Source organism: Typopeltis vanoorti, chromosome 21 (assembly GCF_054136105.1).
Source record: "Typopeltis vanoorti isolate ZY-2024b chromosome 21, IOZ_Tvanoo_1.0, whole genome shotgun sequence".
NCBI classification, from domain to species: domain Eukaryota; kingdom Metazoa; phylum Arthropoda; class Arachnida; order Uropygi; family Thelyphonidae; genus Typopeltis; species Typopeltis vanoorti.
Window position 1 is genome coordinate 66462804 of NC_143569.1, and position 23902 is coordinate 66486705.

Consider the following 23902-nt stretch of genomic DNA (forward strand, 5'->3'; position numbering starts at 1 on the left):
TATTTGGCCACATCTTCTTTAATGCCATTTTTATATTTTCTTCTTTCATCCATGAGGCAAAGTATTTCATCTATTACCCAATGTTTTCTTTTTTCTTTTTCTGTTATTTTTCAATAATTGATTTGATGCATTTGTAATAGTCTCTTTAATCATATTTCATTAGTTTGAAAAAAATTCCAGAAAACTCTGACTATTTAATTTTTCTGGAATGTTGTGATCAATTGTCTCTTGGTACCGTCCCTTTACTTTTTACTTTTTAATTTTTCAAGGTTCCATCTTACTGGTTTATCTCTTCGGATTCGTTCCCTATGTTTTAGTTCTGTTTTCATTAAGACAAGGTTGTCACTACTGATGTATTATATCTGGATAGCTGGATACCTGGATAGCTTTTGCAATTTTTTATTTAGTTTCTGTATCTTTTCTTGACCAATATATAATCGATTTGAATCCCCATGCGCTTTCCAGGTGTATCGTCTTCTTTTTGGAACCTGAAATAATGTATTTGTTATCACTAATTGTTTTTGTGTATAAAATCTATTAATTTCTTTCCTCTTTCATTCCTACGTCCAAGACCAAATCTTCCTGAAACATTATCATTGTCCTTTTCTCCCACTATAGCATTCCAATCTCCCATTATTATTGTATTGTCTCTGTATTTAAAGCTGTTCCCGATTTCTTCTATTTCTTCATCACTATGTTGTGATTGGCATGTAGACCATTATAATATTGTCGTTTACTGATTCATTTTGAAACTTATAGCCATGATTCAGTCAGTGGGGTTAATTAATGTAGTGATTAAATTTACAACTTTTTTCTGAAGTACTATTGCAACGCGTGACTCTCCCTTCTTTTGTCCTGAATTTATTCGAAATTCTCCACTCCAGAAATCACCCTGTCCCTCCCATCTAGTCTCACTAATGCCCAGAATGTCTATTTTAAGTCTTTCTATTTCTTTTTTCACATTTTCCATTTTACCTGATTCTAACAGTGTTCTTGCATTCCATGTTCCAATATTCAGCTTATTTCTTGTCTTCATTATTCCTTGTCTTCAGGATTTCGTTGGCTGTCGACCTGAGAAGCCTGTTACATCTCCTGCAGGGCATGAATATTTCAGTGAAGGCTCCATCACCGATCTTGACTTCATTTTTAACTGCCATTGCTGCTTTTACTTGGGAATATAATGTAGTGGTTTCCCCTTGCCTTCTATATTGCAGTATTGTAGCATGTATGCTACAGGAGGTTAATACAAGTAGCGCTGCTGCTCCACTACTAGGAATGTTAGTAGTTAGTTGAAAGAGGAGGAAACACCCCTAACCCTCGAATACTCTAATAGCTTCAGGGAGGATGGAGGACCTCCTGAAGCTATTAGCTTATAGCTTCAGGAGGTAAGAAAAGAGACAAATAAAAAGTTTTAAGTGAAGAGCCCTCATTAAGAAGAATGTTAGTATGAGGGGAGAAGCAAGAAGTGGAAGAGTAAGAGAAAAGTATGATCAAAAGTTTTGAAATAGATCATACTTAGCTCTGGGACCCCGGGTTAGCCATGCCCGTGCCTGCAAGTCGCAAGTCCCATGGGGAATGCCAGACAATGCAAATCCAATTTTGCCTGTGAGTGCGATGTTGTTAGCATTATAGAAGAAGAAATGTGCTTCTTCTATAATGCTAATTAACAGGCATATGCACATAGAAGCAATATGCTTCTTCTATGCATATGCTGTTAATTAGCATTTTAACAAGAATTTTCATAAAACGTCAAGAGTTTTTATAGACAGGCTATCAAGGATTTTCATAGACATCTGGAGAGGGGAGTACGGAAGGCAAATGCCACCATCTCGTGTTCCCTAAACCTATTATTAGGCCTATTATTATATATTATAATCTGAAAGAGTGTAAATTCTGCGGTCGATTTTCTTCAGTTGCAGAGTCAAATACACGAGAAAAATCCCTACTTGTATGTGCCAAAGATCAATTAGCTCAAGAACTTACTGAAAACGTTTCTCTAGTTGGAGAACAGAATCTAACACTTGCAAGTCTTTTTTTTTTTTTTTTGGTGGTCTAGCGCTATGGAAGCAGAAAACAGTTCCACAGAGCTACATGAACAACTTTTAAAAACATACATTATATAGAAAGTATTTTTCCTTGGATATAATAAATAAATGTTAAAGATACCAAGCTATTTTAAACCTGGTTTTACTCCATTTCCCAAGTAAGCAAACAGACAATTAAGTCAAGTTTGCGCCTGCAAGTATTGCATGTCTAGGTGACCCCACACGTAATGCAAGTCAAGGCAACTCATGGTAAAGGTGGATAAGCTCTGATCATTATTCTTAATATTTACCCTTAATGCAAAGCAAATCTCCCGGAGGAGATGTATGATGCTATGCATTAAAGGCAAGGGACACTACCCAGACAGATTTCGACCTTTGTTGAGGTCTCATCAGTGGGAGTCAGGCTAGAAATACCAAGATTTTAGTAATACAGAGCTTATAAGTATTTTACCAAAACAAGTTACCATAAGTTACCATATACAGGGTGTTCGGGATAAATTTGACAGTTTCGTAAGGAAAAAGAAAATCTTCTTTGTATCTATTAAATTTAATGAATTGACAAAAAACATTACAGGCAGAGTTAATTACAATACTATCAACAAGATTTACTCAAAATAACCACCATTAGCATCGATCACAGCTTCAATCCTGCTTCGGAACCTCGAACAAGCTGACGCTACAGTCTCCCTGGGAAGGGCCGCAAAAACTCTTTTAATTTTATCCATTAACTGGGCTTTTGTATTACTGGAAGTGCGATTGGTGTCTTTTTCAACTGCGCCCCATACAAAATAATCCATGGGGTTAAGGTCTGGGGAGTTTGGAGGCCAAACATTTGGACTGGTGAAGTCGTAGAAATTTTCAGACAACCATTTTTGACTTTTCCCAGAGGTGTGGCAAGGGGCCGAATCCTGCTGCCATACATACGGCCTACCATTGGCTACCCTTGTTATCCAGGGCTTGACTACAGTGTTTAGCAACTCCACGTAGCCATCTGAAGATCTTCAACACCTGTTCCTGCAGATTTGCGAGGAATTCTGCTGTACGAACGCAATCAGATCGTCTGCTAGGGATCTTTCTTCTTGCTACATCCTCGTAGTCACCATTGCAAGTCTCTAGTTCATGCCTGATTGTTTTTACTGTATTCAGGGAGCATTGGGCAGCAGTCGAAATATCCTTATTTTGATGGCCGGCACGAATCATCATGATACAAGTTATTCTCTTCCATGATTCAGGTGGGTTCCAGCTATCCATCCTTTCTGACATCTTGTATATGAATGAAGAAGGGTCCAACCTTTTAAATGAAGAGAAGTGTGTGTTAATACATGTAACTTATGAAAAAATATAATTAATTATAAATATGTCAAATTTATCCCGAACACCCTGTATATATATATATATATATATATATATTTTGTATTTTTTCATTTTCTTTGTTGTCAATCCGACTATCTCCTGGTACTGATATTTCGATAAACGTAACACCCTTGTTTTCACTTTTTTCAACCACTGTGATATCGGGTGTGTTACATTCCAAGCTTTTGTCAGTCTGGATTTTGAAATACCAGAGTATTTTAGCTTTTTCTTTCTCAACCACTTTCTGGCGAACTTTATGCTTCCAATAGTCTTTAGATACTTCAAACCCATACTTTTTACATAAATGCCAGTGGATTATTTTAGATACGTTATCATGCCTTTTACGGTACTCAATTTGTGCGATTTTGCTGCATCCACTTATAATGTGGTCTACCGTTTCTTCCTTTTCTTTGCACAATCTACATTTACTGTCTTCTTGAATTTTTTGTATTTTTGCCTTCATAACGTTGGTTTTAATGGCCTGTTCTTGTGCTGCAAAAATTACCGATTCTGTTTCTTTGTTTAGTGCTCTATTTCTCAACCATTGCCAGGTCAAGTTGCTGTCAGCGCTGTCCTCTATGATGTGAAGGTATTTTCCATGCAATGCCTTATTTTTCCATCTTTCGGTTCTCACTTTTACTTGGTTGGTTTTGTATTCCAATTTTGTCTCCATGGGTTTAAATAAACCCTGTTTCCTTACCTCAATTAGAAATTTTCCGTTATTTGCTGCAGATAATCATTTAAATTTCGTTTTTCTTCTTCAATAACTTGCTTTACTTGTAATAATCCTCTACCTCCTTTTTTGCGTGATAGATAGAGCCTATCATGTCACTGCGAGGATTGAGGGCATGGTGCATTGTCATTAATTTTCGAGTTTTTCGATCTAAATCGTCCATCTCTAGCTGGGTCCATTCAACAATGTTTGCTGAATATCTCAGAACAGGTATGGCCCAGGTATTAATTGCTTTTATCAAATTTCCAGCATTAAGCATTGATTTAAGGAGTTTTCTTAATCGTCTTATGTATTCTGCTCTAGTTCTTTCTTTGATCTTATTGTGCAGAATTTGTGATGCTTCTAAAATTCCCAAATATTTGTAGCTGTCTTCGAATTTTATTGCTTTGATTATTTCACCATTGAGCAGCTCGATTTCGTTCATATCTTCAAACTTTCCTCTTGTTATTCCAGCAATTGCACATTTGTCTAAGCCAAAATCCATTGATATATCTTGACTGAATATGTGCACAGTGTTTAGCAGCGATCCAAATTCATTCTCTGATTTTGCATACAACTTCAGGTCGTCCATGTATAAAAGGTGAGATATCTTTGCACTCTTTTGCGCAGTTTGATAACCATGAGCAGTTTTATTTAAAATTCTAGTTAAGGGGATCAATGACAATATAAACAATAGAGGAGATAATGAGTCTCCTTGAAAGATGCCCCTTTTTATGTTTACCTCTCCAATTTCTTCTCTATTTATAACCAACGCTGTTTTCCAGTTTTTCGTGCTGGATTGCAAAAATTTTTGCACGTTTTCGCTAATACCAAATAGTTCTGTGCATTTTAAATTCCAACCATGAGGCACCGAATCAAACGCTTTTTTATAATCTATCCAAGCCATATGAAGGTTGGTTTTTCTACGTTTGCAATTTTTAAGAATCATTTTATCAATCAGCAATTGGTCTTTTGTGCCTCTTGAATTTTTGCTGTTACCTTTTTGTTCAATTGGGAGAAGAGAATTTGCTTTAAGATAGCTGTATATTTTATCAGCTGGTATGCCTGTGAGTAGCTTAAAAGTTGTTGGCAGGCAGGTTATTGGTCGGAAGTTTTCTGGGTTTGGACCTTTTTCTTTATCCTTTATGATCAAAAACGTTTTCCCTGCTGTGAGTCACTCTTCTTTCCATTTTCCTTCTAAAACATCATAAAATTGGTTAGCAAGTCTTTCATGTAAGCCTGTTAGATATTTCAACCAGTAGCCATGTAATTCATCCTTCCCGGGTGTTGACCAATTTTTTATTTTTTTTGCTTGCTTTTGAACCATTTCAGTTGTTATTTTCAGTTGGTCCATTTTTCGTTCTTGAGATTTGTTCAATCCATTTTGCCTTGTTATTGTGCCTCTTAGGGTCGTCCCATAGGTTTTTCCAAAACTTTAGTGTATTTTCTTTGTCTCTGGTATTTATATTTATATTTTCTTTAAAGTTATCATTCTTGCAGCAACCAATTTTCTTGTAAAACTGGTGCTGATTTGTGCGAAACATCGAATTTTGCTTGTACTGTTCAATGCGTGAACTGTATTTTCTTATTTTAGCTGCAACTGTAACTATTTTTGCTTCACTTCCTCTAATACTTCATCAATAGGTCGTGTTCCAGTATTTTATCTCTTTATGAGGTTATTTCGGATTTTTGTGTTTTTCAGCTTCTTTTCCTTAAGGTTTTTCAAATTGCTCACGTCTGCTCTGAGTTTAAGAATTTTATTCTCCAGTCGATGCTTCCATTTTGGTTCCTGAGCCTTACTGCTTTTGGGTTCACTAATCTTATATCCTAATTCAGATGTTACGACGTAGGCTATTGAGTACATAAGTTGATTTGTTTGCCCAATAGTTCCAGTAGGAATATCCCTTGCAGCTTTATTGGCTTCTTGTAGGAGTTCCTTGAGTTTTTGTTGAGGTACTTGTCTCAATATTGGAAGCCTAACTCGTTCCTGGTTGCTGTTCATTTGCTCGATAATTTTTCGTGTGAGTTCTTGTTCCTTATCTGATGGCTTCCTTTCAACTATTTGTATATTTTCAAAATTTTCAGCATTCTGCACGTTGGAATCTGGTTCTTCTTCATTCATATTCTTGGTCACTTCAGGGTCAGTACGGTCTCCTTTTACAGCTTGAGGTTTCAGTGCTTCCAGCTCAAGTTCACTAAATACCTTGCGTTTGATAATGAAGCAGCGTTGCTGCATCAGCCTTTCGAATGAAATTTCAGAATTTGGGTGCCGTTCAAGCCAAAGTTGGAACATTCGTTTCTGAAATCCCCTAACTGATGGGTTTGAACTGTATAGCACTGCATGACTTGTCTATTTTCAGCCATGCTCCACTTTTTCCTAGCAAATACTTTCGAGTTCTGTGGATCTTGCTCCTGTAGCCCATTTGTCACTGGCTGTCCAGGAAGCCTAACATCCAGTGCGGTCCTTGGTAACCCGCGAGACGACCGATGCGGTATAGTCTTCTGATTTGTCTTCACCATTTTTAACTGGGGGTGGGCAGGCGCATGAGATAAAAAAAAAATAGGTAAATAGGACAGAATCATCCCTAGCCCTCGAATACTCTAATAGCATTGGGGGGAAGGAGCAAGGTGAAAAGAAATACAGAGGGAAAGAAGAATATGGGCCAGTCTACAGATAATATAACAGGTATATATTTCATGAAGTAAGGCGTGGTCCAGCTTCAGGTGCCTCGGGTTCGCCATGCCCACATTCACTAGAGTGAGCCCTTGAGGTATATATATATATATGTATTTTTTTTTTTTATTGTGAACATAACAATCTTATTTACAGGATTAACCGGTTTTTGGTTCTCTGCAGTCAGGCAGAGAGGTTACATGCTCATATTCTTGTTGAGGTATGTTACATCGAAGTCACTTAAAAGACAAATTACCTTTTTTTTTTTTAAATTAAAGCCATTAAGAGTTATTCTAACGTGATACTGTATATGATCATAAAAGTGGAAGAACATAGGAGTTTCTATTGCACAATATTGTCTATTTACATAAGAGTGCCAGCTGATTAATTTTCGCACTGTTAAGCACAACAATCCTTTTTTCCCCTTTCTTTGGGGGGGGGTGTCACTCCTATGCTGGAAAGTGAATTATAATGCAGTCGCCCTGCTCAGCCAGGAGTTGATTCCGTGGATTCCAGTCTTGGTGGAAAAGATCTAAGGTGTTGTATTGCCTGTGGTGGTGATACTCGTGTAGGATCCGACTTCTCACCTTTTGTTGGAAGGCTGCAGTGAGTTGGTCAGTTGCCTCTCACTGTGAAGTTGCTGTGCTGTCTGGCCTTGTATGTCTGAGGTAGAAGTTGTATATTACCGCTTTCGAGGTGATGAAAAGGTAGTTGCAGAATGAATGGTTATTTGACTCCGCATGGACGAGATTGAAATATTCCTCTTCTGTATGAAGACTACCACAGGTGAGAGCTGCCGTTTCCCGAGACAAACTGATTAATTGGGTGTTGACTGGGCATTCCAAGTAGATATGCCGGACTGTTCCTAATTGGTAGCAGAACAGGCAGTTATCTGAGACAACTGATTAAATTTTGGTGATATAGTAGGAGTGGGTAATATATTGTGGCACATTCTCCACTGAATATCTGCGTCACGTTTGATGGCTCTTGTGCGATATGGTAGATCCCATTGAAATAGTGTTTGATCCGATGATGCAGGATTTTCCAATAAAGTGCTTTGGTTCGACTGTTGTGTTAGAGTGCTGTAGAACTTGTTGGTGTTGCTGGGTGTAAGTTTCTCCCTTGAGTTATTGGTTTTTATCAGAAAGATAGGCGCCAGATCTTCTGAGTTGGGAGGGCTAAGCCCCTCTTCTGTTATGCTATCAGGCATAGCGGCTTGAAAAGCGGCCTTTAGGTTAACTATCTGCTCAGACTGATTCCCATATTCCAGGTTTTCGAGAGAATTTGGAAAGCGCCAGGTGAGGCTTGGAGAAAGAATGTCACCCAAGATCCTCACGCTTCGCCAGCTCCATGGAGGAAAGAAAAACTCTTTCTGAGTGATCGGGCTTCTTACCATCGTGTTGTGAAAGATGGGTTCCATGGGGTTCCATGAGGATTTCAGGTAGGGATGCTGTCTTCACTGTGTGCTGGAGGTTTATCTTCTTCCATCGTCGAAGGGCATCTTTGTAGAAGTTTGTTAAATTTACTGGCACTTGAGCTGTTGTCATTCTTAAGGTTGTGGAGAGAGAGACCTCTAGTGGCAGAAGTGAAAATATATTCAGTGGTGCATTTGTGTGATATTTCCTTTGGTTGTATGGTATTCAGGAGAAATCGAGCGCGGAACGTTGTTATCCTATTGTCAATGGAGATCAAATTTTGTCCTCCATCTTTAAGAGAAGTACATAGCTTGGAGTATAAAAGCCAGTTTGTTTTGTTCCATATGAATCGATATATGGTTGACTTTATTTGTTTGATGAATTGCTCTGGTCGCGTAAGAATCTTTAGTGTATGCCAAAGGACACTGGTGGCTATTTGGTTAACGATTATTGCTCTCCCTCTTGTGGAGGCAGAGGCTCGTAGTGCTGCCCACTTTCCTAGTACTTGCTTGAAACGCTTGTTCAGTGCTTCCCAGTTCTTATCCATATAAGAGGGTGTGTTTCCGAGGTAAATCCCCAGGTATTTGTTTCCCTCTGTGGACCAGGTACCAGACATTTTGGGGAATCCGTTCGGTTTTTCCATTTGCCACACCACAGTCCTGTGGTTTTATGTGTGTTTAGTTTCGCTCCTGAGGCTGCCTGATATTGTTGGTATGCCATCTGTATGTTATGGAAGTCCTCTTCTTTGCGGGTTATGATTGTAACATTATCAGCATATGCTGTCAGGGTTATGGTTTGGTAGGGAAGTTTAGGGTGACATGCCCTGAGCAGCATGCTGAGTCTACACAAAAAGGGTTCAATGGCAATTGTGTAAAGAGGACCGGAGAGTGGACAGCCTTGTTTAATACCTCTTCTGTATGGTGCAGTTATGGTAAGCCTGTTGTTTATTTTCATGCAAAACTGTGCCTTGGCATACAACATCTTAATAGAGTGAATGATGCCTGAACCAAAGCCAAATGCTTTCAAGCATTTGAAGAGGTATAGGTGTTCAACGCGGTCGAACGCTTTTTCTTGGTCTAGTGTTACAAGACCCATTGTTTCACTGTTGTTGTTCGCTATGCTTATGAGATCCCTTATGAGGTGTAAGTTTTCGTGGATTGATCTTCCAGGGATGGAATAGCTCTGATGCCTATTTATAATTTCGCTCAGAGCGGGTTTAAGTTTGTTGGCAACGGCTTTTGATATAATTTTGCAGTCGGTGTTTGTGATAGAGATGGGTCTCCAGTTTCCTAGTTTCGTTGCGTCTCCTTTCTTTGGAATGAGTTTAATAACTGATGTTGTCATATTGAGTGGGAAGCCATTGGTATTAGCGTCGACAAAAACTCTGTAGAGGATAGGTCCAAGCTGTTCCCAGAAGGACTGGTAAAATTCAGTGGTGAGCCCGTCTATGCCAGGAGATTTATCTTTTGGTAAGGAGGTGCAGGCAGTTTTCAGATCGTGTAACGTGATGGGGAGTTCTGTGTTACTCCTTGTTATTGGTGAGAGTCTTTTCACATCGGAGAGAATTATATTCATGGCCTCCATAGATGTTGAGTTGGCTTGGTACAAATTTTTGTAGTACTGCAAGGTATGTAAGAGGATTTCGTCATGATTTTCTATGATGTTTCCATTATCTGTTTTAATAGCAGATATAGTGGTGCGCTCTTGTTGGCGTTTTTCTAGTGAGAAGAAATACTTTGTGAGGGCATCTGCGAAGTTAATATGTTTGCATCGTGCTCTTATTAGTGCTCCTCTTGCAGAGTGCTCTAGGTGTGAGCGTATGGTGAATTCTAGGGATTCGTATTCCTCAGATTCTGGATAATACAATTGCTGTTGTTGTTGCAAATTTTTAAGGACTGAATGCTTATTCAAATTTCTTCTGTGACTATATTTTTGGGTGAATACCTTAACTTTGGATTTAAAAAGTGACCACCACTCGGAAATTGATTGTGAAGTAGGTATATCTCTGATGAGAGTTTCGATATAGATTTTGGAGGTTCTGAGATATTCTGTATCCTTTAGTAGGCTGTTGTTAAAAATCCAGTATGCTCCTCCTTTGTGTCTGGTGTGTCCAGGAATGCAGATGTTAAGAAGGATGGAATCATGGTCTGATGCATGAGATGGATGGTAATTGACTCTCCTGATGTAGGGTATTGTGTGCATCGAAGTGTAGTATCTGTCGAGCCGTGCCTGGTATAGGACACTGGTAGGACCACCTTTGGCTTTCCAGGAGAACACTTTCTCATGTGGGTGCAAGTGTCTGAAGGTGTCATTCAGCTCGAGGTCATTTATTACATCCTGGAGAAGCTGAGCTAGTGCGTGTCGATGTTCTTGGCATTGCTGTCTGTCCATTGCAGGATCCAGAGTGCAGTTGAAATCCCCTGCAAGTATGATGTGGTCATTCACCTTGCTGAGGTGGTTTTGCACAAACTCTAGTACCTGCACTGCAAGCTGCTCATTTTGTGGGATGTATATGTTAATGATATATATTTTCTTCCCTGTCTGAGTTGTAATGAGTGCATATATTACACACCCAGGAAAGGTATCGATTATTTCTACTTTTAGAGCGCTGTTTTGGTGAATTCCAATGCTGACTCCAGATCCATGAAGTTGTATGGCAGGACAGTGGTGCATGGTATAAGGCCAGTTCTTCCAGTGTTGATATGAAACTTTGCTGTTGCAATGGAAGTTAGTTTCCTACAGCATAACTATTTCTGGCCGGTGGGCAAGGATATGCTGTGGGACCAGCCTGTTTCGCAGTGGTGTGGCACATCCTCTAGCGTTTAGTGAGAGGTTTACTGAGGTGCTCATTATTTTATGGTTTAGTTTTATTTGGTGCGGTAATCTTCACTTCCTTTACGGATAGTTACGCTGCCGCTGGGATTCAAGCCCGTTTATCAGGTAGTATATCCTTTTCCTGAGATTGGTGGTTTTTCTCCCTCTTTTTCCTGCCAGAATAGTTCTTAATTCTTCCAGCTGTGTGATAAGGCCACTGATGTCAGTGGTGTAGTCATAGGCTGTCAGCAGTTTTTGTGAAGAGCCTCGAACCTTTTTAAGAAAGCTCTGAAGCTGCTCATTTGTAAGTGGGCCTTCAGTGTGAGGAAGACCTGCATGTCCAGTTTCCTCTTCATCATCTGAGGACTCAAGAAGCTCGATCTCTTCATCCCCCCCTCTACAGACTGTTGGGAGGTTTCCAGAATGCTTGGAGGCAAAGGCTCCCTTCTGCAGCTGCGCTGGTTTGTCTTTGGCTGTTTTTCCGTTTTTGTTTCTTGCTCCTCTTCGTTATTTTTATCTTTTTCAGAGTTAGTTAGTTGTCTCTGTTCGGTTTCCTCTTCTCTAGGATTGCTTTTACTCGATGTTGGTGGAGGTTCTTCCGAAAGGTGGGTTTCGTTAGTGCTATCACTTGATTTTGTCTCCTCGGTACTCGACTGAGAGAGCTGTTTCCTTGAGATCTTTGTTGTTTGTTAGGGATGCTCTGTTTTTTGGGGTTGTCTGCTTGCTGCTTCTGATTCTCTGATCTGTTAGGGTTGGTAGTATTGTTAACTGGTTTCTCATTTCTGGATATATACGGGCATAATTTCCTTACATGGCCTTCTTCGTGGCAGTAAAAGCACTAAGCAGCAACAGTAATATAAAAGGTGTAGGGTACTCCGTCTATTTCTGTGTTGTTTATTTTGGGTATGGAGCCGATTGTATTGTCACCAAAGTGCATTAGAGCCTGTCTTCTAAAGCTCTGGATGGGAGCGAATTCAGGCCTAGTTGTAGAGGTGCGTAGCGTTCGGATTTTACCTGTCACTCTGCCGTATTTTGATAGTAATCCGCGAAGCATTTGATGGCTTATTTCCGGTGGGACATTTGACACTGTTACTTTTGTGGGAGCAATTGCGATTGGTGAGACATTCACATGGCATGCTCCGATGTCTATTCCCTTTTCAATTAATGTCTCAGACCAAGATGCGTTTTTAAAGTACATTTGTACGGTTCCAGCAACTCTTGAAATGTGAGTTATATTTTTGGGGGGAACATGTTGAGCTACTGCGTCTAGAAACTTTTCCAGTGGGGTATTTTCAATTGCGCAAATTACAATTCCGTTGACTCGGGAAACGCGGTTGGCTAGCTGAACATTTGTACGCGCGGTGGTGGTTGTTGCAGTAGTATTAATTCGGGCGGAGGTATTAGCTACAATGTTGGCATAAGAGACAGAGAGTACTGACCTTTGTCCGTTGTTGTCCGGGGGGGGGCTGAGACTGATGTCTTTTCCTTCTCGGGAGCTGTGGCTGGCGTCTTTTCCTTGATCGGAATTCTGCGACCTTTGACCGATTCCTGCTGAGCTCGGGCGTGGACCAGCTGCTGGTGGTGGTGATATGCTGTGGTTTATACTGGCCATTGCTTCGGGCGAATAAGGGGAAACGCAAGCTATCACAATTTCCCGGAACTCGAAGGCATACCGTTGTAACAATAAGCACACGAACAATGAAGATTTTAAAATTTAAAATAACTTTTCCTAGCTTCACAAATTTAGAAAACTTATTTTTTAACGCGATAGATTAGGTGCGTACGATTATGTAGGTATAAATCTTGAAGTTGATTGACGTATTCGACCGCACAAAATACAACTTTAGGCAAGAGCGACCTTGGACACGTCTGCACACTTCAGCGTCGCGAATAGATAGATAGATAGAAAGAAAGAGAGAGAGAGAGAGAGAGAAACTACAAGAGTTTCGCGCTGAATATAGATATAGAAATTATGAAAGTTTCTGTATTCGAGTTTCCCCTGTCCTGAAAGGTTGCTTACGCTTGGATCCGCCGAAACGTTTATAGTTTCTATATTCGGCACGAAACTCTTGTAATTTCTATATATATATATATTCGGCTTTGAAATAATGTTGAATTCAATATCCACTTAATTTGTATAATAGAGTATTTTATTAAAGAAAGTAGAAAGTTCTCGTGGATTTAATCGAATGTAAGTGTTCATTGTCTTTTCACTGATAACATCAATTCATTCAAGTATTGTTGACATTGTTTAATATGGCGTAAGGATAGACAGTTGGAAGATTGTGAAAAAAGGTAAACTATGAAAAACTGGAAAGTCCAGTTACTGCAACATGTTTTCTGATGGCAGAATTAATCATTCTTTACTAAAATAACTTATCAAGTTATTTTGAATTAAATAATTAAGTTCATTTAATCTAAATACAAAATGAATTATTTGACTTAAAATATTAAAATTAAAAATAAGTTCAATTAATTAAATAAAATTTGATCAGATTTAGAGAAAATAGAAATCTTGCTCTAAACCAAAGATGGAACTTTCTCAAGCCATTTCAGGCAATCAATAAGCAACTGGGTGACGAAAATCATTTAGCACACCTTAGTCTGTAAATCAAACTGATTTTAAAATATCTAATTCTAGTATAATCCGTACATAGACCGGTTAGTATAAAGGTAATTTGAAAAACTTTCAGACAGTCTGGTTACCTGAGGAAACATCTCTTGCATATCACTTAACTTCATTACTTTCCTCTTATCTAGAAGAAATTGTGGGTAGGAAAGCGAAACCTAAAAATATAAATTTAAATGTTACTTGCTCTGTGTTTCAAAGACACCTAAAATCATTCATGAAATTAATGTTCTCAGATATCACAAGCATTTTAAATTATAATTTCTCTAAATGTCCAAATTCTAGCATCTTATAAACCTGAATTCTGACTGAGCAGTAATTCACAATATAAGTTTTTAATGTAAGAGAGTACGAAAGTAATGTTTCCTATTTTGCTCTCACTTCTCGAGTTTAAAAGCTTTACTGGTCACCGAGTGCACAGTAGCAATCTCGAGTGCCACCACAGAGTGGCGCTTCAATCGTTTGCATAAGCGCAGTTTATGACTTTAAATATTTTTATGTAATTAACATATATTAAACAACTATTAAAGTATGGAGCCGAAAAGCTTTAATTTGGCATAAGTAAGACAGTGAAATGGGGATATTATGGATCCATCCGTATTTTATAGCCAAATAATGAAACTTAAAAAAAGTTGCGAAATTTACCAGAGGGCTTTTGAGAATTAAGAGGCCCTGAGTCTATGCTGTTTTAAGTAGTGCAAGCCAAGGCACCTCCGAAGCCAAACGTCATAGTGTGTTTTCATAGATTCTCCAGTAAATTTAGAAACTTTTAAGTTTCTTTCTATATTTGGATAGAAAATATGAATGAATATATAACCTCCTCCATTTAAATGAAAAAATACAAAATAATATAAATATAACATTTCAAACAATAATAATAATAATAATAATAATAATAATAATAATAATAATAATAATAATAATAATAAAAAACCCAACTAAATGAAATAAATTATAATTTATTAAAAGCTATTATAGTTAGAATATATATTAGAAGTTCTAATATATAGATATAAAAATGACAAATATTTTAAATAACATAAAAGACAATGAGAAAGAAAAACGAGGGTAGCGAGGGTATCTATAAGTGTGGCGGATGGAGGGACAGGAAAGTCTGAAAGCCTTATAAACAGATATCGAAAACAAATACTCACGGAGTTAATCATTTTCACCATTTGTTCAATTTGTCTGATATCCTCGATGATTTGTTGACGATTATTGTTACCCAATTCTCTAGCTAGGTTCAAAAGGAAATTTTTCGTTTGGTACGTTTCTGATGAAGGAACGAATGGAGGTGACTTAATCTGCAAAATAATGTACAGGAAATGCTCCAATAAATTTTCTTTTGTATCATAAGTTGTTTCATTTTTATGTCTTTTATACTTTTTATCTCTAATCGCATAACACAATACTGCTTTATGTATATAAAAATAAAATAAAATAAAAACCAGCTAGCTCGACAGCAAAAATAAATAAATATATAAATAAATTAATTAATTAACAATAAATATTACTCGTTTCCTACAGGAAGATAAATACTTTCTTTTTATTGCTTCCAGATTGGTACAATTAAACGTGTGCTAAAAATGAGAATTCACTATAGAAGTAATAAATTTATATAATTTAACATAGCATTAATAAAATGTATCGCAAAAAAGGTTTACTCACCGAGAGCAACGGGTAGCTCGTATTCCAAGGAAAACGCGTAATCCGTATTCCAATACCGCAGATTTTACCCGCTTTAGTTAGAGCTATAGATACAGCGTCTTTCCAAGTGAGTTTGCTTTTCCAATTCTTCCCATCAATTAACGGCCATCCGCCTATTTCTGTATACAAATTACGCAAAGGGGTCAAGTCTGCGTATGAAGCTATAATGGGAAAAAAAAAAAAGACTTTGTAATCATATCTTTCTTAACAGCACTTTTCTCTCGGAGGTGGCAAGGTTTTTATCTGCGGAAAGTCAAATTTTTCATCCCGCAAAGCAGGCAAAATTAGAATTTTTTAATAATTTTTAACTCTTTATATACTTTTGTACAATATAGTTAGTTGGTAACGTCATCAGAATAATACCCTTTTTAATAGAAATACGGGATATTAAAGATCCAACCCAATTTCATAGTCGAATATATGTAGAAAGTTTGAATTGTGGAAATTTGACAAGAAATCGTATGGGTGGTCTTTGCTTGCACCACTTAAAATATACGAGCGCTGCCCAGGCATCCGTCTATTCGTCTACCAGTGCGTTTGATAATATCCTTTCTTTGATAATATTCTTTTCTTTTTTCCACAAAGAGTACTTACTATTTAATAAATGTCAGTGCAAGTATGCTAGGAAGCTGAAGCTTACTACGCGATAAATTGAATTCTGATTAATTTCGTAACATAGGGTCTACGGAGTTACGGTCAGACATTAACAGTCTACCACAGTAGCTTTATAGTGTGTTTTCTCTTGTTCCCTGCAGCCAGCTTTTAGTCTATATCTCTACCCCCCCCAAAAAAATAAACTAATTTATTTATATTTTTTTTTAATTTTATATTTTTATTATTTTTTAATTTTTAATTAATAATTTTTTATTTTTAATTAAAAGTCAATTTATTAATTAATATAACTAATTATATTAATAAAATAAATAGATTTTCTTCAGTTTTTAATATAAAAATTAGTATAAAATTAAAAAATTAATTTTAAATTAATTAATATTTAAATTAATTATATTAATTTTTAGAGCCTGTGTAGCTCAGTGGATGTGGCGGTTTGCATACCACGGCGCTTGGCCGCACGAAGGAAGACTTAGTTTCGAGTCTAGTCGGTGACTACAGGAAATTTTTCTAAGCCTTTTTTCGACCGGTTCCCGAGTTAGTCGATTCTGGCACGGGCAAGCGGGTTTTTCCTCCAGGAAACTCGGGTTTTTCGTCCTGTAAACTCAAGAAAATCGACCGTAGAACCCACATTATTTCAGACATTAAAATATATTATGTTAGGGTTAGGAACCACGAGATGGCGGCACATTTGAGCCGTCTCTCTTCACTGTGTACCGCTTAATTAGTGATAGCCTTGGGCCATCTATCTCTGATTGGTACCAGTGGAGACTGAACTGCCCAGTCAGTCTCCAAAGTTAGATAGGGCTAAATGGCCTCGCCTACTCCCGTATACGGGAATAAAAAGGCGTTAGCTGATTTTTTTTTATATTAATTTTTATATTATATTAATTTTAAATTAAGCCTTTTTAAGGCTTCTTCAACAATTAGAATCACACACCGACCGAGAGTTCGCTTATAAAAAATACAACTCTCGGACATAGTATTAAACAGAGACTTTTGCTGTCTTAAGATTTCGGCATAGTGTCTGATGAAAACCAACTGTTCGAAACAGTTGTCAGACCAGTGAAACTTAATCAATGCACTAATAAAAAGGAAACATAAGGTTCACGGCAGAGCTCGTGTCTTTAAAGTGGCGCAAGCCATTGGCAACTCTGATGCTGAACGTTATACTAAGGACGGATTTATAATATTCCGTATTTCTATTAATTCTTTTAATGTGTTCTTACGATGAGCATTACTATTTTTATTATGATTAGTCTCTAATATTTTGCTTGAAATAAAAACGTTAGACACGGAGGGAAAATATCGGCCACGGAAGATTATAGTCAACTGCTGATTTTAGATATGACTTACGATATTACTTCTCTAATTAGTAACCGGATAGTCCGTGGTCGGATATATAACAACCAGATGGATTATAGCGGCCTGTGGATGTTAGATATGCCTGACTGCTAACTAATTGATCAACGACTACATCCTGCCAGTCTTTTGACCGGATATGCTTTGATTTTTAATATTAGTATGACATCTTTTGATTCGGTGACTTAAATCACAGTTTTTAAAGTAGTGTGTGTGTGTGTGTGTGTGTGTGTGTGTGTGTGTGTGTGTGTGTGTGTGTGTGTGTCACTTTGAGTGAATCAGAATTTAAAAGAAAAAAAAAAGGAAACGAAAAAAAAAATAATACTGTACTGACAAAAACTGGAGTATATTGTAGTAACATTTAGTAAATAACGTACAGTATATCTACACAAAAGAGATAGTGTACATTATTTATTAAATAATAATACAATATATGTCATTTTGTATTATTTCGTTTCCTGTGAGCCCCTGAGATATACTTAATCTCAGGGGCTCACATTGGTGAGTACGGGCATGGCAAACCCGAAATACCCAAGCTAGACCTGATCTTACTTGTATATCATATCATATACAAGTAATATCATATCTGGAGACTGGTCTTCTACTCTCTCTTACTTCTTACTCCTCCCCCCCCCCCCCCTCAGTGCTATTAGAGCAACTCGAGGGCGAGGCGGTTACTCTTTCCTCTCAAACTGTAGTTTCCACTATCTACTCCAAAAAGCGGCTGAATTGAGGTCAAGGAGTGGTGGTTTACACTTGACGAAAACTTAATCATTGAAACCGAATGAACTCTAACCAACCTAAAGATATATGCTGTCTCGACCGTCGCCAGGTCACACAACGGTTCCACCCACTATTAAGGAATCAAGATAGTGAAGGCGAAAAATATGCTTTTGGAACAAAACATCACCTAATAGACAGGAAAAACATAACAAGCACATAGGAACATGGATTGTAAGAACTCTTCACCAGAAAGGAGCATTAGAAATACTACTGCATGAATTAGACAACTACCGATGGGAAGTGATTGGACTCTGTGAAACCAGATGGACTGGAAAAGGAGAATTCCACAAAGGACAGTACAAAATCTTAACTTGTGGCAAGGAGGACAACAAACACCAAGAAGGAGTAGCACTTATATTAAAGCCAAAGGCTCAAAACTCTCTATTGTCCTACAATCCGATCTCACCTAGGATAATTAAAGCAAGATTGAAAACATCAATCGGATCACTGACTATTATTCAAGTATACTCATCAACTTCGACATCATCAGAAGAAGACATTGAGAAGTTCTACATAGATTTACAAAAAGCAGTACAGCAGACATCAAGTGAAGATCTGCTAATTGGAATGGGGGACTTAAACGCAAAAGTAGGCAAAGACGGATACCTGGCCAAGAGTAATCGAAAAGTTCGGGTATGGAGGTAAAGAACGTAAAGAAATTTACGTTTTACTACAATGTTACTACTATGTTACTACAATAGACTTCAGTTTTTGTCAGTACAGTATTATTTTTTTTCGTTTCCTTTTTTTTTCTTTTAATGAACGTAAAGAAAGACTGCTAAACTTCTGCTCAAATAATAGACTAACAATAACCAACACTCTCTTTAAACATCCAAAACCACAAAGAAAATGGACATGGATATCACCAGACAGACAAACCAAGAATATGATAGACTATATTATTGTAAACCAAAGATGGAAATCAAGTATCCTAAACTGTAGATCTTTCTCTGCAGATTGTGGATCAGACCATAAGCTAGTATTAGCAAACCTAAGAATAAAGTTAAAATCTGGAAGCACTTTTAGAGTCAAAAGGAGACTAATTGTAAAAAAACTACAAGACAACAATATTCTAAGAAAATATCAACTAGAACTAGATAAAAACCCGAAGGAACTACCAAAACAGAACATAAACATCGAAGAACATTGGTGCAAATTAAAGTAAATAATATTAAATTCGGCAGAAAAAACAATGGGTTACACAGAAAGAGAAAGTAATAAGGATTGGATCTCGAATGAAGTAAAAAGGTTAAGCGATCAAAGGAAAAGCATGAAACTAAAATAGAAATGAATTTAATAGATTAACCAGAGAAATTAGAAAACTAGTTAAGAGACAAGAATAACTGGTTAGAAGAAAAATGCAAAATGGCAGAAAAGCTATCAAAAGAAAATAACCTTCATGGATTATATAAACAAATAGACCAAATTAGTATGACACGGACAACAAAAATTATAATGATCAAAAAAAAAAAGATGAACAACTAATTGAAAGTAAAACAAAAAGAATGGCCAGATGGGAAGAATACTTCAAAGATTTATATAATAAAAACAGCTCCCAGGATATTACGATTCCAGCCACTGAAATGGAAGAGGAAACAAATATCTTTACCAAAGAAATAATAGCACACAGCATAGAAAAACTCAAAACTAGGAAAGCACCTGGCATTGATCAAATACATGCAGAATTCTTAAAAGCAGGAAAGGAACAACTTTTGGAACCATTAAAAACATTATTTGAAAGGATCTACAAAAACAAAAGCAGTGCCTGCTGATTGGACCAAATCAGTCATAACTCCTATATACAAAAAAAAGGAGATAAAATAGAATGCAATAATTACAGAGGCATTAGCCTTCTCGGTATTCCAAGTAAGATTTTTACGAAAGTACTCCAAAAACAAATTAAGCCATATATAGAACTGCATTAGGAATTCAAATTTATGTAGCAACCAAAGTTGCTACATAAATTTCATAGACTTCAGGCATTTGATTCAATCCGTAGAAGAGAACTATGGAAAACTATGGAAGAATTTGGAATTCCCAAAAAAACCATAATAATAAAGAATCTATATGAGAAATCTGAAAGTGCAGTACGAATGGAGGACACCTTAACCATCTGGTTCCATACAGAGAGCGGAGTAAGACAGGGATGCAATCGGTCACCAGACCTGTTTAATCTTACACTGGAAGAAGCAACCAATAAGGCCTTAAACAATGAAAACTCTCTGGAATCAAAATATATGGGAAAATGTGACAAATGCAGAGGACATTGCATTACTTTTGGAGGACTTAATAAAACATGGAAGTCAAGAGACATCAACCAAGTAACAAAAGTAAGAATCTATGAAACAATGGTCCCCAATACTCCTCTATGGAAGTGAATGCTGGAATTCTCAAAAAGGCTGAAGAGAAAAAATTATTAGTTACTGAAATGGGTTGGCTAAGAAGATTACTTGGAGTAGCTCTGCTGAATCGACTAAGAAACGAAGACATAAGGAAACGACTAAAACAAGAAATAACAATAATAGACAAAATCCAAGAAAGAAGACTGAGATGGTTTGGCCATGTGACCAGAATGGGAACAGAAAGACTACCATCTAAAGCCCTGCATACAACGATGGAAGGTAAAAGATCCAAAGGACGGCCCAGAATTAGATAGATAGACAAAATAAAAGAGGGCCTGAATACCAAATCACAACAAGCGACACCAAACTGGACAGAATTGTTCGGACTCTACCGGGACAGACAGAAGTGGAAAGAGTTCATTCGGCCTCATCATCCACATAGATGATGGAAGAGAGAAGAAGAAGAAGAAGAAAAAGAAGAAGATATACTTAATATTAGTGAGGATAATGACTATTACACTGAATGTGTTGTACTGAGACCAAACTACCAGGACAATGTTAACAAAAATAGCAATGGAGGGAATTTACTCAACGACTGATTGAAAATAATAATAATAAGAAGAAGAAGAAGAAGAAGCCAGTGATATTCTCCACTCGAAAGTTCAACAACAGGCAGCAGCAGCAGAATGCACCAAAAGAGTTAAGAAATATTCTTAAAACAAAACTAAAACTAAACGGATTAAACACAATTAGAGATAAATTCTTGGGCTATACCAGTTATCCGATACACAGATGGCATAATAGACTGGACAAAAGAAGACCTGAGCAAACTGGACCGCAAAACTAGAAAACTAATGACTATGCATCATGCATTACATACAAGAAGTGATGCTGACCGGTTGTACCTACCAAGGAGAATAGGTGGATGGGTCTGCTGCAAGTGAGACAGACTGTGGAAGAAGAAGAAATTAGCTTAAAAAGTTACATCAACAATAGCTCTGAGCAAATGCTTCAAGCAATTACACAAGAAGGCCTTCTAAAATCAACAGGAAACAAATCCGATTACAAAAAGAAACAACAAAATTACAGATATGTGCGCTGGAAAAATAAACCCTTGCATGGCCAATTTCTTCGAGATACTGAGAACAAAATTGACGTGAACAAGACGTGGAAATGGCTACAATATAGATATATTAAAAAAGAAATAGAAGGATTTATTCTAGCAGTTCAAGAGCTGGCATTACAAACTAATGTAATCAAAGCAAAAATTTTGAACATCCATAATAACAACAAATGCAGATTATGCGATCAGAAAGATGAGACTGTAGAACATCGAATGAGTGCCTGCAGCAAGATAGCTCAAACTGACTATAAATACCGCCATGATCAAGTGGCCAAAATAGTTCATTGGCATGTATGCAAAAAATACAGCTTTCTTACTTCTGATAACTGGTGGCAGCATAAAATAGAGACAGTACTGGAAAACGAAACAGCAAAAATTCTCTGGCGCCTTAGAATACAAACTGATCGGCATTTGGAATAGAACAGACCTGACATCACAATTATCGACCATCGACAAGTTTGAATTATCGATATCGCAGTACCCAATGATAACAATATTAACAACAAATCTCTGTAAAAAAAATTACTAAATATCGTGATCTGGCAATCGAAGTTGGCCGACTGTGGCTTAAACACAGCAAAGTCATTCCAATAGTTATCGGTGCACTTAGTGCAACTTCAAAGAAGCTGTCCAACTATTTACAGCAACTAAACATCAACATCTGAATTGTTCTGAATCATCAGTCAAATTTTTATTTATCTGATATCGTGTTTTGACTGTGTATCAATACTACTACTACTAATAATAATAATAATAATAATCTACATGCTTCTGTGTCTACTAATTAACAGCTTCTTCAGAAAGATAATGTTACTAGAGAATATAAAAAAAATTGTGGACACTTCTAACAGCAGTTGTTTTGTAATGTATATCATTAATAACTTAGTTACGCACGTCATTTGACATCTGAAGCGTGAAACCTTCATTGTTGTGCAAGGCCCTTAGATGGTTATTGGCATAATGGCAGTCAGAGAGGTCACATAAACGTGTAAGAGACTTCTAAATGTCATAAGTTTGAGGGCCTAGTTCCTGTTTAGGATGCCACGTGACCTCATCACCATCGAGGATTCCTTAAACGTCCTTGAAAACAGATTGCTTCCCAGATTGCGTACTGTAGCAGAGGGCTAATCCATTTCGTGATGAACGGATAAAATATATGCAGTGAGGCTCCTCTTTTACGTTATCCTAAACAACGTCACACGTTTCAAAACATCTGCTGTTAGAAATGTTTCAGAATTTTGCGTACATTCTCTAGTACAGTTATATTTCTGACGAAGCTGTTAGTAGATAGCGAAACATGCAGAAATTTTCTTTATTTCTTTTATAATAAACAAAATATAATCAGTTTCATAAAAAAAAAATATTATCATATTATATTAGTTACTTTCTATATTATTGTCATCATATATAAAGGCACCTCCGGAAAGTAAGGAAAACATTCGAAAACAAGGAAAACAAAGTTCTTAATGGAAGTGAAAAGCGCTATATTAGTTAATTACGACAGTTATCCGTAAAAGTGAAAGGCAGTGTTTTGCTATACGACGAAATTTGAAACACGACGGTGGTCTGAACCTTAATGTGTCGTATGAACGAGGTATACCGGTACGTGAAAAAAAAAAACGTTTGATAGGAAAATGAGAAATTCGTTTCACTTACTTGGGTCTGTGCATGCTCGATATGCACGAACAGCCATTTGAGAAGCACGAGGAAGTTTCCCACTTAATTTCGTAGACGATAAAATCCCTGAAACGAAACAAAAATATAAATGCGTCGTGCAGCGACTTCGTGGGATGAAAATAAAACGACTGTTTAATCCCCTCAATGCACATCGCTTTTAAACAATAAATTGCACCTTTATTCCTTTTTTTTTTTTAATATTAAAAAAATTATTTCTGGATTTTTTTTTTTTTTTTTTTTTTTACCACGAAGTTTGAATTTTTGAGGTTGTCATGTTATTATAAAAGTACTCTAAAAATGGTACTCACGATCGATAGCAGAGAGTATTTTATTCTTGTCCGTACTAGGACGATTAGTGATGCCTTCAACAGAAATAAGGCTTGGCAATTCGTGATAGTAATCAGCACACACGTATTCGTAAAAATCTTCGCATGGGTTTATTGACTGGTTCATTGCTTCCAAGATGTCAGCAGCTGAAAACGGAATGGGCAAAAACAGTACAGTTATTATGATATAATGCAATATAAAAAAATTAAGGAATACATTCAAAATGACAAATTGATCTAGAATCAAACGCAAATGAGCATGCGATTGTTTTTCCATTTTTCTCGTGAGAGCTCATTGTAAACTCACGTTTGCTGATACTCAAATCAA

At 37.0% G+C, this 23902-nt stretch overlaps 1 protein-coding gene across 1 annotated transcript in view; it reads right to left on the reverse strand.

The window, feature by feature from the left end:
• The window catches only part of LOC150094939 (neprilysin-11-like), a 70542-nt gene that overhangs the window by 32516 nt on the left and 14124 nt on the right, over positions 1–23902 (reverse strand). The window contains exons 5-9 of the mRNA XM_090410850.1: positions 23557–23721; positions 23228–23314; positions 15311–15510; positions 14797–14946; positions 13720–13800 (exon numbers count right to left, since the gene is read on the reverse strand). Coding sequence (XP_090266976.1) covers positions 13720–13800; positions 14797–14946; positions 15311–15510; positions 23228–23314; positions 23557–23721 — 683 coding nt within the window. The remainder of the gene's footprint in view (positions 1–13719; positions 13801–14796; positions 14947–15310; positions 15511–23227; positions 23315–23556; positions 23722–23902) is intronic.